The sequence below is a fragment of the Desmodus rotundus genome, chromosome 13 (assembly GCF_022682495.2).
Source record: "Desmodus rotundus isolate HL8 chromosome 13, HLdesRot8A.1, whole genome shotgun sequence".
NCBI classification, from domain to species: Eukaryota; Metazoa; Chordata; class Mammalia; order Chiroptera; family Phyllostomidae; genus Desmodus; species Desmodus rotundus.
Window position 1 is genome coordinate 94,160,833 of NC_071399.1, and position 14,601 is coordinate 94,175,433.

The 14,601-nt window shown below is 56.0% G+C and overlaps 1 protein-coding gene and 1 long non-coding RNA gene across 7 annotated transcripts in view; one reads left to right on the forward strand and one right to left on the reverse strand.

Annotated features, from left to right (window-relative positions):
- On the forward strand, window positions 1–9,055 carry LOC112311716 (uncharacterized). The gene is made up of 2 exons (XR_002975469.4): window positions 1–342; window positions 8,585–9,055. It is a non-coding gene; the product is annotated as an uncharacterized lncRNA (long non-coding RNA).
- ADA2 (adenosine deaminase 2) overlaps window positions 6,405–14,601 on the reverse strand; it is a 23,215-nt gene continuing 15,018 nt past the window's right edge. For 2 of the 6 annotated variants that reach the window (XM_045200547.3, XM_024568138.4), the window contains 6 exons: window positions 13,082–13,209; window positions 11,594–11,684; window positions 10,182–10,290; window positions 7,962–8,119; window positions 7,149–7,351; window positions 6,413–6,910 (listed from right to left, as the gene is read on the reverse strand). In XM_045200547.3, the coding sequence (XP_045056482.2) occupies window positions 6,796–6,910; window positions 7,149–7,351; window positions 7,962–8,119; window positions 10,182–10,290; window positions 11,594–11,684; window positions 13,082–13,209 (804 nt within the window). In that variant the 3' untranslated portion in view covers window positions 6,413–6,795. Of the gene's footprint in view, window positions 6,911–7,148; window positions 7,352–7,961; window positions 8,120–10,181; window positions 10,291–11,593; window positions 11,685–13,081; window positions 13,210–14,601 lie in introns of all 6 variants that reach the window. The other 4 variants (XM_045200549.3, XM_045200567.3, XM_045200562.3 and 1 more) reach the window with 4 other exon arrangements.

A 14,601-nucleotide genomic window follows, 5' to 3' on the forward strand; every position in this document is an offset into this window, starting at 1 on the left:
CATGCGTGTCCCGGATCTCGCCAGCGTGAGGGCAGCGGAGAAGCCCAGTTCTGGGGGCCTAAATTTGTCCCCCCACCTGCCCACTTTCTCTCCTGCAGAGCCTGTGGGGAACCTGCAACCAGCCCCGACACCCTCCTGTGCTGGCCCCCAGGGAGCCTCTGAGCAGAGACAGGGCTCATCCTGGTGATCCGCACCCACGGGCAGCCTGGATGGCCCCGGGCCCTGCCAGGGAGGTGGCCGCGGGGGCAGGCAAGGAGGAGGCTCTTGAGAAGTCTGACTGCTGAGCACCCTACAAACGACCCGTACCTCTCAAGGAGGGCCTCGTTACAGCGTTTCCTATAGGTAAGAGCGCACCTCCGGCGGGGGCGGGCGGGGGTTTGAGGAGTAGGTTGCGGGGCTGCGTCTACACGGGGCAGCGGCGAGGACCGAGGCGAGAGCCTGCAGAGCTGTTGCTCACGTGCAGCTTTTATTAAATGCAGGTTCACACGAGAGAACATCAACACCACTTTACTATTCTGCCCTCTGCAATACCACACACAGTCAACACACAACAACCCTTTGGGGGTTAACAAACCCGAGTCCCAGAGTCTCGGTCCCAAGTCCGGGAGTCAGCGTCGGTGAGCGGGGGGGTCTCAGGCGCGTGAAAGTTCCAGAGCTCCGGCGGCACGTGGCCCAGTGTAGCGTGGAGCAGCTTCTCAGCGGTGTCTCTGAAGTCCTCTTCAGTTCTACGCAAATTCTTGGCGCCTGATGGAGCTGTGGCTCAGGGCCAAGAGCCCCCAGCGCGCTATCAGTAGGTGTGCCCTCTCCGCTCACGCGTCCGTGTGCCCATATCGTGGGTGCGCCGCCCTGGCAGGCCTTTGGCAGGGTGCCTGGCGTGGCTTAGGCAGTTTCCTTCCTGGACCTAAGTGTCATGGCTGACCCGCAGCCCTCTTGGTTGATGAGTGGCGCTGTTTTGTTTTATATACTTTATCCTATCTTGACCAGACCAACGCCATTTTATTGGTCCTGCTCTCCACACTCACTAACGTCCTGAGCCCAGCCCCCCACCCCTGCCCTCCCTGACCCCTAACAGGTGGGGCCTGATCCCCATCTGGCTCTGTCCTGTGTCTCCAGCCCCTGGCGGTCGCAGGCCTTGGACTGGCTGCTCTTCACTGGTGTGCAAATACCACCACTAGTGAAATAGCCCTGCCGAGAGAATCAGATGAAATCTTATCAAGACTCATTCACAGGGAGTACAGGGGCCCGTGGGTCTTTGCGGACGGACACCACGAGGGTGCAGTCAGTGAGGTCCAGAATGGGCATGCTCTACATAACAGAGGCCTGGGCATCTTCAAATACATCCTAAGAAACAAAAGAAAAGGAAAAGAGAGCAATGCCAGCTCCAGAGGCAACGTGGAGCTAGCCACTCGCTCATCACTGCCAGGAGTCAGAGCAGTAGCCCACCTGCAGGGCAGCAGCAGTGAGCAGCTCAGATGGAGACGCCCCAGGTGGAAGGCAGGGTCACAGTCCCACGGGAGGGGTGGAGGGGGAGAACCACGTGGACGCCCGTCCTAGCCGCCCCCAGCCTCCCAGCTTCAGTCGCCATTGCTGCTTTGCTTGGGCTCTCAGAGAGGGTCTGAGGGGCAGAAGCAGGATTCCTCTGCCTCCGCACACCTGACATTTTGAGTCTTTGCTGCAGGCAACTGTTCTGAGCGTAGTAGGATGTTTAGTAACATTTCTGGCAATAGCACCCCCTCCTGCAGCTGGAACAACAGCCAAAAATGTTTCCACGCATGCCAATGTCCCCTCGGGGGGCACAATCACTGGTAATGAGACTCTCTGGGTTGGACAGTCCCCTAATCTCCTGAGTGAAAGGGGGGGGGGGGCGACACCCGGCGCACCAGAATTCCCAGTTCCTAAACACTGGGCTTCCCAAATCCAGAGAAGCCCCATGAATAGGAGCTGTCCCCCTTCCACCTCACCCCTTCCCAGCAGTGGGGATGCGTAGATTCTCTTTAAAATCAGGTCTTGCTGACACGTGGTATCACCCTGATTTGGAAATGAGGAAAATCTGTTAATTTCTTTATAACCTGGAGGTAGGGAAAACTTCCTAACTATGAGTCAAGGGTCAGAAGCATTAAAAAAAAAAAAAATGAATGAATGAATGAATGAATGAATGAATGAGCGAGCCCTGCCCGGTGTGGCTCTGTGGTTTCGGTGCCTGGGGCGCATGCTGGGTGGGGGAGGTGAATGTTTCTTTCCCTCTCTTTCTCTCTTCTGCTCTCTCTAAGATCAGTGAGCGTGTCCCTGGGTGAGGATAAATATTAATAAAATACAATAAAACAAAAATGTTTATACTAACAGATATTTGAAAACAATTCAGGCGTCAATCTGTAGGGGCTGGAATGTCCTTGTTAATTAAACTAGAGAGTGTTCCCACAATGAAACTCTCCCAGTTTAAAAAAAGAAGTACTTTGTAAGTACCAAAATGGAAGGATCCCTAGGACCTACTGCTAAATAAAAACAGCAGAGTTGAGAACAGCGTGGATAATATGCTGTCTGTTAAGTCAGAAAGGGGAAAACAGAATATTTATATTTGAATTCGTTTCTTTTGCATAAAGCAACACAAGAAATTAAGACCTGGTGGGAAAAATAGGCGGGGTGGGAAGAGGATGGAAGGATGTAGGCGTGGACGGAAGATTGTCCAATGTATCCCTTTTCTTTTTTCTAAAAAAAAAATTTAAGTGATCGTATAGCTACTTAAAATGTTTATGTAAATATAGTAAAATTTGAAACTCGTGACGGCACTACTCTCCCACCCTGGGCCACGTCCTTTAACTTTGCGCGGCAGACACCACGGTCCACAAGCAGGTTTTACAGTCACTACGTGTCTTCTGAGCCGCGATGGGTGGCGACAGCAGAGTTCGCGGGAAGTCCCGGAGCGCGCCCCTGTGGCTCCGCGCGGGGCCGCCAGGGGGCAGCAGCGCCGCGCCGCGCGGGGCTCCGGCCACAGGTGCGGACCGGGAAGCTGCTCCGGGAAGGGTCTCTCCTGCCAGCCCCAGGCTCACACTCCTCGCCATTTGCTCTCCGCAGGCTCGCGTCTCTCGGCCGTTTCCCACTAAATGGCAGTCCCTGGGTCTGAGAGGGCCACAGCAGTCCGCAGGCGGGGATGGGGATGGGGGGCGGGCCCTGGACAAAGGGGAGGCTCCCGGCCGGGCTGAGGCCCTGGGTTCCAGGAATCAGGGTCTCAGCTGGGAGGTGGGGGTGGGGACAGGAAACTGAGGCCGTTTCCGAGACTGGGAGCCCGCCAGAGGTCCGGGGAGGGGTCAGCCCGGCCCAGCGGGAAGCCACCGTCCCTAGGGGTCTGAAGCCTGCTGGCCTCCGCGAGGGCGCTGGCGGGGGAGGGGGGGGGGAGTCTGAGGCTGCCCAGACCGGCCTGGGCCCCCAGGAGTGGACCGGAACGCCAGCCGGGATCAGGCCCCCGGATCACAGAGGTTACATGTGGACACCGTCAGACCTCTCAACCCCGACTGCGTGGGAACCGCACCCTCCCTGTGCTTCCCAAAGGGCTGGCTGCCTCCCCGCGTGGGGTCTGCGGACAGCCACCGCGCAAAGGCCCTTTGCGAGGCTGGATCCGGGCGCCCTGGAGGTGGAGGGTGAAGAGGGCATTAGCTAGAAAACCTCGACACGAGGCCGCCCAGCTCTGCGGGGCAGCCTGTTCCGCGCGTGAGCATCGAGGCCTGGGGACACGGCACAGACCTAACCCTATCCCAAATGTCTCCCAGCCCCACCACGCTGCCCCCAGACCCCACCAGAGCTCTCCCAGCCCCACCTGCCCTGACAGAAAAGATAGGACAAAGACGACTTTTCAAAATTGAATTTTGGAGAGAGGGAAACACTGATTTGCCGTTCCACTCATCCATGCATCCATTGGTTGGTTCCTGTATGAACCCTGACCAGGGTTCCAACCCACAGTCCTGGGGCATCTGGACAACATTAACCAACTGAGCTACCTGGCCAGGGCAGGACGAAGAAGATTATGTTGTTTTTAGGATGGTGGCTATTTGAAGTAACATATACGAGTATGATGTGAAATATATTACATGAAGATATTTATAATCTGGTATGCTAACAATTTTGGCCTGTAGATACAGGTGTATATTGTATATCCAATCCTTAACTGATCAGTTCTCATGAGAAGCAAGGACAACATCAGTCTTTCCAACTCCTGGCCTTGGGAAAAGGGTTGCTTTGGGATTCTGGCCTAGCGGGCTGAGGCAGGCTCCAGAATCCTGGGCAGCTTGGAGAATTAAACAGGCACAGCCTGCTTGTGGTGTGAGGTTCTCTGTTTGGGGAGACTCCACTCTGCCCCCTCCTGGCTCAGTGCCTGGCTCAGCCCGTGTAGGTTATGTCCCTCGGTTCACTGTGCTGTTCCTGGGTACTGACAAGGTTTGGGGCTCCGGGGCCGCATACCCGTGAAACAGTCATTAGTGTCTGTCCACACGGAGCGTCCAGTCTGGTGGGAGGGAGACGACGAACCCAGAAATAAACGTAAACTTACAAATCGTAATAAGTCCTGAAGGAAACGAGCAAGGGGTCCCCAGAGGCGATACCAGGTCAGGGAATGTGGGAAACCTTTCTGAGACAGCGCTGTGAAACCGGAAACCTGAAAGGCGCTCAGCAGTCAGTGGGACCCAAGTGGATGGAGAAGGAGGGCAGCCCTGGCGGAGGCAGTGAGAAGAGAGCCTGATGCTGCACAGAGCCTGGGCTCCTGGAGGAGCAGAGGACTGTGCGCAGCGGCCAGAGTTGGCGCCCCGGGGGTCACTGGGGTCGGCGGAGGCTGGAAGGGCGTGGGTTCAACAGGAGGCACTGCTGAGACAGCTGTGGTTTTCTGAGTGCACTCAGTTGTGAAAATTGGAGTTGTGAAAATTGACCTAAATTAATTTACATTAAATTTTTTTCTGATATATTTATTGATTTTGGAGAGACGGGATGGGAGAGAGAGAAACATTGATGTGAAAGAGAAACATTGACCGGTTGCCTCCCCTACGCACCCCAACCAGGGACCAAACCCACAACCTTCTGGTGTGTGGGACGACTTTCCCACCAACTGAGCCGTATAGGCCAGGGCTGAATTAATTTAACGTTTTAAAAGCCATTGTTTTGTGAAAAGTGAAGTGGAAAAGGCAGACAGGAAAGGGGAAGTCAATTAGAAGGCCATTGTCGTAATTCAGGTGAGAGGCGACAGGGGCGTGAACTCAGCCCACAGCAGTAGAGCTGGAGAGGCTTGGGTGGCTTCAGGAGACAATCTGTTGTAGGGAGTGGGGAGAGAGCAGCAGCAAGAATTTCCCAGGAAATTTCTGCTTTGAGCTACTGGGTGGGATGGAGGGAGCGCTATTTCCCAAGATGGGGGAAAAACCAGGCAAAGATCTAAAGAGAAGAGATCTAAAAAGATCTAAAGAGTGAGAGTTCTGAATGGCATGTAGTAGGTTTCTGAGATTCCTGTGGGCCGTCTAAGTGAATAAACAAACTTGGGAATCATCAGCAAACAAATGGGATTTAAAAGCAAAAGCATGAATGAGACCATGTAGTAAGAGTGCTGAGTGAGAGAGAAGAGGAAAGAAGCAAAGAGACGTGAACAGAAGACAGGAAGGAAGAAGTGCGGGGAAAACCCAACACAGAGACCAGAGGAGAAGGAGGAGGAGGAGGGAACCAAGAGCACTGATGTCCCTGAGCCTGAGACCACGATGTCTTTTTCTCTCTCAAGCTTAGAAGCAACAGAAGAAAAGGAGACAGTTACCTACAAAGGAGTTCCCATAAGACTGTCAGCTGATTTCTCAAGAGACCTTACAGGCAAAAAGGGGCTGGAAAAAAGTATTCGAAGTTGTGAAAGGAAAGGACTTACACCCAAGATGACTCTATCCAGCAAAGCTATCATTTAGAATGGAAGGGCAGATAAAGTGTTTCCCAGATAAGGTCAATTTAAAGGAGTTCATCATTACCCAGCCCTTATTATATGAAATGCTAAAGGGACTTAGAAAAAGAAGGTAATCAAAACTGAACAGTAAAGTGGCAACAAACTCAGAACTATCAACAACTGAAACTAAAAAAAACAAACTAAGCAAACAACTAGAACAGGAACAGAATCACAGAAATGGAGATTACGTGGAGAGTTATCAGCGGGGAGGGGGAGGGAGAGAATAGGGGGAAAGGAGCAGGGAATAAGAAGCATAAATGGTAGTCAAAATAGACAGGGGGAGGTTAAGAATAGTACCAGAAATGGAGAAGCCAAAGAGCTTATATGTAAGACCTATGGACATGAACTAATAGGGGTGGGAATGCTGGTGGGAGGGGGGATGCAGGGCAAAGGGGAATAAAGGGGAGAAAAAAATGGGACAACTGTAATAGCATAATACATAAAATATACTTTTTAAAAGCCGTGAGTTCACTTGATCAAGCATTTTTTAAAAGATTTTATTTATTTATTTTTAGAGAGAAAGAGAGGAACAAAAACATCAATGTGTGGTTGCTTCTTGTGCACCCCCTGCTGGGGACTTGGCCCACAACCCAGGCATGTGTCCTAACTGGGAATTGAACTGGTGACCTTTTGGTTCACAGGCTGGTGCTCAATCCACTGAGCCACCCCAGCCAGGACTGATGGAGTATAGCTGAGATGTTAAGCAAATGGAGGCCTTTGCTAATCTTCACAAAGTCATTCTTCACAAAGAAACGGGCGTGGGGACTACACTGGAGTGGATTCAGGAACAACTGAGAGACAGGGAGACAGCTTGTGGCGGACAGCCAAGGAACAGGGTCCTAAGCGGCTGTCTTCTTGCTCTGGCCTCCAGCCAGCTCTGCTACAAAGGCATCCCATCTCTCCGCCCAGGTTTCCATGGCGGCCTTTTTCTCTGTGTCCTGCAGGGTGCTGTACCTGCCCAAGAAGAGAGGCTCAGGTCAGCCCAGGGAAGGGTTGGGGGGCAGGACAGGGAAGGGGAGGGACTCTCAGACGCTCACAGAACACATTCCTCCCCAGCCTGGGAGCAGTGACGGACCGGAGACCGCGTGGAGAAAACGCATAGAACCCTTCCAGGCTTCTGCGCCAGACCTCCATGGGAAGGCAACCTGCAGGCTCTGGGTGTGGGGCTCCGAGAGGGACCCAGGCCGCTCACTTGATGGAGTTCAGGGCCAGCTGTTTGAGGGTCCTCAGGTCGGCTTTCATCCCGCCAATGCCCATGAAGGCCTCATAGAAATCGTAGGACAAGCCTGAGGCCCCGAACATAGCTGGGTCATCTGAGCTGATCACCATGGGGCACCCGGTCGCCATGAGGACAGCCGCGGGGTGGTTTCTCAAGTCGGACACCAGCTGCAGAACCTGCCCAGGAGGAGGCCAAGGAGAAGGACAAACTGACCGTGAAGAGTCGTTACGAGGGAGGTTAGCCCAGGAAGCACCATGGGCTCCTGCCTTTCTCTCTTAGCCCCACCTCCCTTCTAAACGTGGGGGTCCCTTCTGGGCAAAGTCCCAACACAGGGATAGAGTCTATCCCCCCCACCCCGCTTCTCCTAACCTCCCAGGCTCACCCCCTCACAAGCACTCAGTCTCGCTCGGTCCTGTTCGGAGCAGCGGGCCTGAACGCGGCAAGATGGGCAGATTCACAAAGCACCCAAGCAGCCATGGGAGCAGCAGCACCCACAGCCCCAGCCACTTCCCTGCACCCCCTCCCAGGGTCCCTTTAGCTCTGTCCACAGCTGAGCCCAAAATTCTAACCCCCCGGGGCCCCTCACTGCAGCCTCACTGTTGGGGATGGCTTAGGCAAGGGCCCATCCCTCAGTAGCTGTACTCAGCTGGGTGGGAAGGAGGGGGGACACCGGAGAAGAGGGAGCAAAGGAGAGGGAAGTCGTGCAGGAAGGAGTCTGGTGGTCAGAGCAGAGGATGAGGCTGGGGGAGACTGCTGTACTGGGTGGGTGCCACGGGTCACACCTACCTGATTGGAGATAGGACAGACTTCTACCGGGATGTCCTTCTTCCACAAGTCAGTCCAGATGGCTGGGTGTTTGGTCAACGCAAATCCGTGGCCGATCCTGGTGGAGTTCAGTATTAGGGCTTCCAGAAGGTTTCCATCGACAGAAGTACCCTGCCAGTCTGGGGAGAGGGGGGAGTCTTCCACACAGTGAACTTGACCCACAGGTCATCCTCAGGTGAAGCCTCCAGGCCCCTCCCCCCAGGAAGAAAAGGAAGCTGTACGGCCCTTAAACACATAGGCACACACACGTTTTCTTTCTAACAACATTCAAGAGAGCATGGTGTGCCTTTGCTCGACGCATGTGAGCATGCATGTACATGTGTCACTATGTGCATGTGCATGTGACGGATGGGGAAGCTGGAACTGACATGGGCTTCGTGGACGGAACCAGATGCTCAGTAGCAAGGCTGGGTTTCCAACCTCGGTCTGCGAGGCCCGCAGTCCCTATGCCTTCTTTCCGTGTTGGTTTGTTTCCAGAGCTTCTGTCTGGGAATTGGATGTTTACCATCTTTATGACCATGTGTGGCCGATGCTACCGGTACAGTCATTTGTGTGTACTTACTTTAATCTGTATCTTTTAACAGGGCCCTTAGGACAATTGTAACGGCCAGAGTGCAGCGGCCATCGGGAACAAGGTCGTGGCAGATGCTCTCGGATGCCTCAGTCCCGGCTGTCCCCACGGCACCCGCCCTGCAGCCAGGCCCGCGTTAGAGGAGGCAGACAGCTACAACCTCCTTCCCTTGCAGCTAGGAGAATCCTAAGGCTGGCCTGCGGGGTCACAGGTCAGGAGCCTCTGGGGCTTCCTCTCCTGAAGGAAACGTATTGTTTTGTGCTTCACGGACATGGTGAGGCCTACATGTGCCCACAGCTGAGGAAGGTGAAGTCCCAGGACAGCCGAGGTTGCTTATTATGTGACCCAACAGAGAACCTCATTGGAGAGCCTGCCGGAGGTGTGTGCATTCCACTCCTGGCAGCTGAAAGCATCTAGGCCGATGGATCCACGTGTAAAATGTGAAAATTGCACCTTTCTGTTAGGAATAAAGCCAAAAAAAGTTTCCCATTGCTGAATAGGGTGTGTTTTTAGGTAGATTTTCACTGGTTTCCTATCCAGTCCTTTCTTCTCAAAGACGTCTTCTTTAAAAACGGAGGGGAAGCATTACTCTTGGATACTAAACACCCAGGTCCTGGCAAAAGTCTCCTGGGGCCACGCATCTCAGAACCCGGTCGGGTCCCGAGTTGCTGTGTTGAGATGATTTCACACAGGTGAGCTCTTCCCCAACTAGACCCCAAGCTCTTCAAGGTGAAGAGCCCTGCCCCCCCCACACAAACAGTTCTTTAACCCTCAGGAGAACTGTGGTCCAGACTGACTTGAAACGTCCAGAAAAAGAGGACTCTCCTCTGGAATGGGGTTAGGAGAAACCACGGCTGAGGCGGCTGTGAAATCCGAGCTCCCTTCTGCTCTCTCATCTCCGCTCCCCTGAGGTGCGTATGGGACCCAAGGCCCCAGGTTGGGGTGGGGGAGAGGGCGACTAGCAGCCATCTTTTCTCCCCGTCTAGGTCCCCCAAACGGTCCCTTTGATCTGAAACTGCAGCCATGATCTGGGGCTCCTTTGGGGGGCTCCTTTGGCTCAGCGTTTGCATATTCAAGAATCGGAATGTGGGAAGAGCTGAGAGATGACCAAGCTCCCGAACTGAGCCTGTGGGGCCTCGGGGAGAGAGGGTATGCTGAGCTCAGGGCATTTCAGAAACAATGGCGGTCAGACCGTTGTCAACACAGGGTCTCTGCTTCGGCGCCGAGGTGCTCGGACAGGGCCCCTGGGTGCCAGGGCAGGTTGCTGCCAGGGCGTGACTTTGGAAAGGTGAGTGGACCTCTTGGGCACAAGTTGCTCATTATAAAACGGAGATTATTGCAAATGACGGGCTCAAGTGCAGACTCCACGCCTTTCCCCTGGACCGTCTACACTGTGTTTGGAGCCTTGAGCTCTTTGTCTGCGAAACGAGGGCTGGGGAGCGAATCTGAAGTGCCACACGGAAGCTGCCTGGCCCCACTATTAGTACCGCTGTTCCCTCCGCAGGGACTGAGCCAGCTGTCGGGATGAAAGCAGACCGTGCACGTGACGTGGACGAGCACCCCCTGCCCCTCAGGCGCTCTCCCCTCCCATCCGTCCCCACGCGGCTCACCTGTCTCTCCAGCGTGAAAGAAGTAGGGCAGCTTGTACCCTTGCGAGGCGGGAATCGTCAGAGCTGCCCTGTAGTGGTGCAAGGAGTGTCCGGTGTCCTCCCGCCCCACCTGCAGGACAGGGGGGAGGGGCCGTGGGGCTGCCTGCGGGGGTCCCGCCTCCCTTTGCTCATGTGACCTGCAGCCTGGGGACACCCTTCCTTGGACCCTGCCTCGATGGCTGGAGGACTTTGTCACCCAGCAGCAGAATTAGGACAGAAAAGAGTGCATTCTTGCCCCCAAAGAATTTCCCCTAAGTCCTTTCCATCTTGTCTTACTGCCCCCATGCTTTGCCCTGGGCTCCTTTGGGGGAAGAAACAGTAATGGATGGAGAACAGAGCCTGAGAGACACAGAGAGACAAAGTGAGAACGAGAGAGGCAGAGGCTGAGAACAAAAGAGACAGAGAGAGTGAGGGAGCAAGACAGCAGGAGCCTGGGCCAGTCCTCCCTGAGGGGACCCTGGGGGGGGGCCGTTTCCTGGCAGGGTCCCTCTTCCACTCAGCTGCCCCACCCCACGTAACTCCTGGGAAGGGCCATGACCCCAACATCGTGCTTTCAGGTCAGCCCCATGCCCCAGGCTTTGCAGCCGAGTGCTGCGGTAGGAGCGCCTCCCAGTGGAAAGGGCCCCTCCTTCAGAGCATCCATTTTAATTTGTAAGGGGGGCCCTGACACATTTTTATGATAAAACAAATATGGAAATATGCATATTCAGCGTGGTAGGATGGCATGTGGGCATGAAAGAAACAGAGCCTGCAAACGGACCCCTTGAGCAACGGCCACCTGTCCCCTGCACCCTGGTTTCCCATGAGGACTTGTCCATTTTGGTCCTTGTACGGACCCTTCCAGAACCTCCACATTTGCTGAGGCCCCTTTGTTGTAAAAGCCGAGGTGGGAGGGACTTCTGCCCCTTTTCTGCACAGCAGAGCCTTGGGCCCCCCCAGGGGTCCCAGGAGGACACCCTGGGTCCAGAAAGCCACCTCCCTGAAATCTCCTCGGGGCTCTGGCTGCTCTGAGCTACCACTTAGGCGAAGCCTCCAGGACAGTGTGGGCTCTGAAAAGGGAGGTCCCAGTGCCTTTTAGCCAAAGAGTCCGGATTAATTCAGCAACAAGTCCTCTGGGGGAGGTAAGGCCTGTATGGGGGCGTGTGGCCGCGGCTCTGATTGGGGGGGTGGCGGTGACTCCGCCTGAGTGGCTAGAAGAGAGAGGACAGTGAACAGCGCCCGTGTGGAACAAAGGCAGAAGGCCGGGGACGGGAACAAGGCCATCCGTCGTCATTGCCCTGCTCCCCAAATCCCTCCTGATTCCTGCACCTGGGCTTTTCTGCTTCCCTTCTCTGGTGGCTGCCTCCCCCCTGCAGGCCCCTGGAGACTGTTACCAGGTCAAACCCTGCCACCATCCCAGGGAACTTGGTTTGAAGTTTCATGGCCATCTGGACAGATTTCGCGATGAGGGACACGTTTTTGAATCTGTGAGAGACAGATGTGAGGACAGTGTGGCGTGGCGCTGAGGGGCCTTGTGCCCTGGCAGCTCCTGCGCTGGCCATCTTGTCCAGCCCAGGGTGTTCGGCACCCGATTCCCAGACCCTCGGTGCCGCCCCCTGACCGCCCCGGCAGGGCCCTCTCATTACTTTCAGTGGCTGCACCTGAGGGTACCCCCCCCTCCAGTCCCTCCCTGTCAAGGGCTCCCTCCGGCTGCAGGGGACCCACAGGGTCTGAAAAGCAGGCAAGGCTAGGAGACCCAGGAGACGAGCTTCATTGTTCTCCGTCTGGGTAAGTGGACGTGGCCTTGTCCAGAACTCGTCCTACACCCCGAAGGGGATGGGTTCTGGAAGTGGGTGTGGGACAGAAGCCAGCTCTCTGCTCACTGGACACCGGTGAAATGCCGGTCCCGGCCGGGCACCTGGCCGCCAGAGTTGTCCTCCCCTGACCCCAGTGGCAAGGCCCGCGCCCTGCAGCACCCGTGCTCGGGGCTGCTCCCTGCATGGCCCCAGCTGGAGGAAGGGCTGAGCCCGGCAGCTAGCTCACATGGTCCAGTCCAGGGATCCCAGTTTGTGCCCCCACCTGCCCACTTTCCCTCCTGCAGAGCCCTGTGGGGACCCTGTGGCCAGCCTCGACACCCTCCTGTGCGGGCCGCCAGGGAGCCTCTGAGCAGAGCCAGGGTGCCTGTCCTGCCAGCTGCATCCTGGTGGCCAGCACACAGGGGCAGCCTCGGTGGCCCTGGGCCCTGCCAGGGAAGGGACCATGGGGACAGGCAGGGAGGAAGTTCCCGGGAAGTCTGACTGCCCCTCTGAGCCCAGCCCCCTGCTGCCCCTGCCCTGTGTATCCAGCCCTGGGCTGTCACCGCCCCCGGACAGACCGGCTGCCTTTTAACAAGGGCAGGGAGCTCTCATCTTGGCAAAGTTTGAAAGAAAATGAAGTTCTAAGGTGTCTGCACTTGCTTAGGGCAAGTGTGGGTCCTTCTTCCCACCACCAGACCCCGCAGGCAGCGCCGCCTCCAGCACTGCGGGGTCTCCACACCTGGACGCGGGAGCAGCTGTCACTCAGGGCCCAGCTGCCCATCAAGGTCTTGCCTGCAGCCACACACGTCACAGGGCCGACTGAGGCAGAACCCCGCTGGCAAATTAAAACAGAAATGGGCCAGTTCCCCGAACACCGGGGCACATGTGGGATCACAGCCTAGAATTACTATCTGGAAAACTGCTGGCGATAGGTTTCTGGACTCTCCCCCACCCACGCAGGCTAGCCCAGGGGTCTCTGGCCCCCTCCCTTCTTGCCCCATCTCTTCTCCTCTCTCCCTCCCCAGCCTGGGGCTCTGTCCACACCCCATTCTGCCTGTCTCCCCGTTTCAGCATGTTCTCTCTCACCTGTGATCCGAATAAATGATTTTCATTCCGATAAACCCGGGATGCTTTCTTGCAAACAGAGAAGTCACGTCTCTGTAGGTTTCCACCATCCACTCTTGGCTGTAGGTCGTCCCGTCCAGCTCGTACACCTTGGGGGCGGGAGCACAGTCCCAGGCAGACACCAGAATGAGTGGAGCAGACCTTCATCCCTGCCACCAATCACCTCTGAAACTAGGCAGGACCTGGCAATGCTTTCAGGTGATGCCGCTGGTGGCCTCTGGCCTCTACCAGAAGCCCTGACCCCTCCGGGGGGCCTAACCTGGAGTCTCTGCCTGTGTTGTGGATGGCTGGGTCCCCCCTTCCCAGAGCAGGGCCTGGCCCATCGTGGGAGGGGCGTGGTAAGCACCTGTCACAGGTGGGCACAGGTAACCAGTTTCTTGATGATCACGGACAAAGAATTGAACCAAACAGATTTTGTAGCAGAAAGAGAGAAAACAGATTTATTAAGCGATAGTACACACTGCAGACATGGGAGCAGGCCAACTCTGAGCAGAGACTGACCTCAGGGGCTGGAGGGATCGTGTTCTCATAGGGCAGTTCCTTCCTGGCTGGTCTTGGCTGGCTTTCATTGCGCATGTACAAGTAGCTGTACTGCTTTAAAGCTACTGCACATGTGGTCTCCCGCGGTCTTCCTTGACTGGCCACCAGGGAAGGGGTCGCACCATGTTAATTTATTATAATACTATTACAATGAAGCAGGGGTCATGTAGCATCTTCTGTGCAGGTGCAGTCATGACTCACCATGATTCAGCGCTTTTCCAGAAGGCGGGAGCAACCGGTCTTAGAACAGGGTCTCTGTCCTGTATGGACGCCCTTCATCTTAGCCCTGGGGCACCTCCGGAGTGTCCTCCTTCCTATCTCCTGCCTCGCTTCGAAGTGACAAGTTTAGAATAGACGGGCGGGGGCCAGCACCCAGGTCCTCTCCCCTCTCCTGCTGGAGGTGGAGCACCCCTGCATGGCCGCGGCCACTAGGGACACCAAGAGTGATGGGGTTACAAGAGCCAGGGACAGGCAAGAGGCAAAGCAAAGGGAAGAGATGGACGGGTGTGACGGCACCCACGCCACAGCTCTTGCTGGGCAGGTGGGGGCTGCTCCACGCGCCAGGAGGGACGAGGGCTGGGCTCCGGGGTCTCACCCCTAGGTCTCCCCCACTCGAAGTGGCAGCCTGTAGTGGCAGTTCTAGGTCAGGACGAGACGTGCAAGTTTCTGCAGAGATGGTGGGGTGGGGGGTGGGGGGAAGGAAGATGCAGGGCGCCTGCGTTCCCTGGGAGGGTGATGAAGCGGCCAGCGGACGGGACGTAAGACAGTGGGCTTGGCTAACAAGGCCGGGCGCCGGGCCTCAAGGAGCTTCCAGTTTGGAGAAGAGGCAGACTCTCCACACTTTCCCGATTCGAAGGGGGAAGAACTGTGTGAGAGGAACAGGGCGTCTCCGAGGGGGCAGGGCTGCTTCAACCCGGGAGGCTCAGCAACCCTGGCGGTTG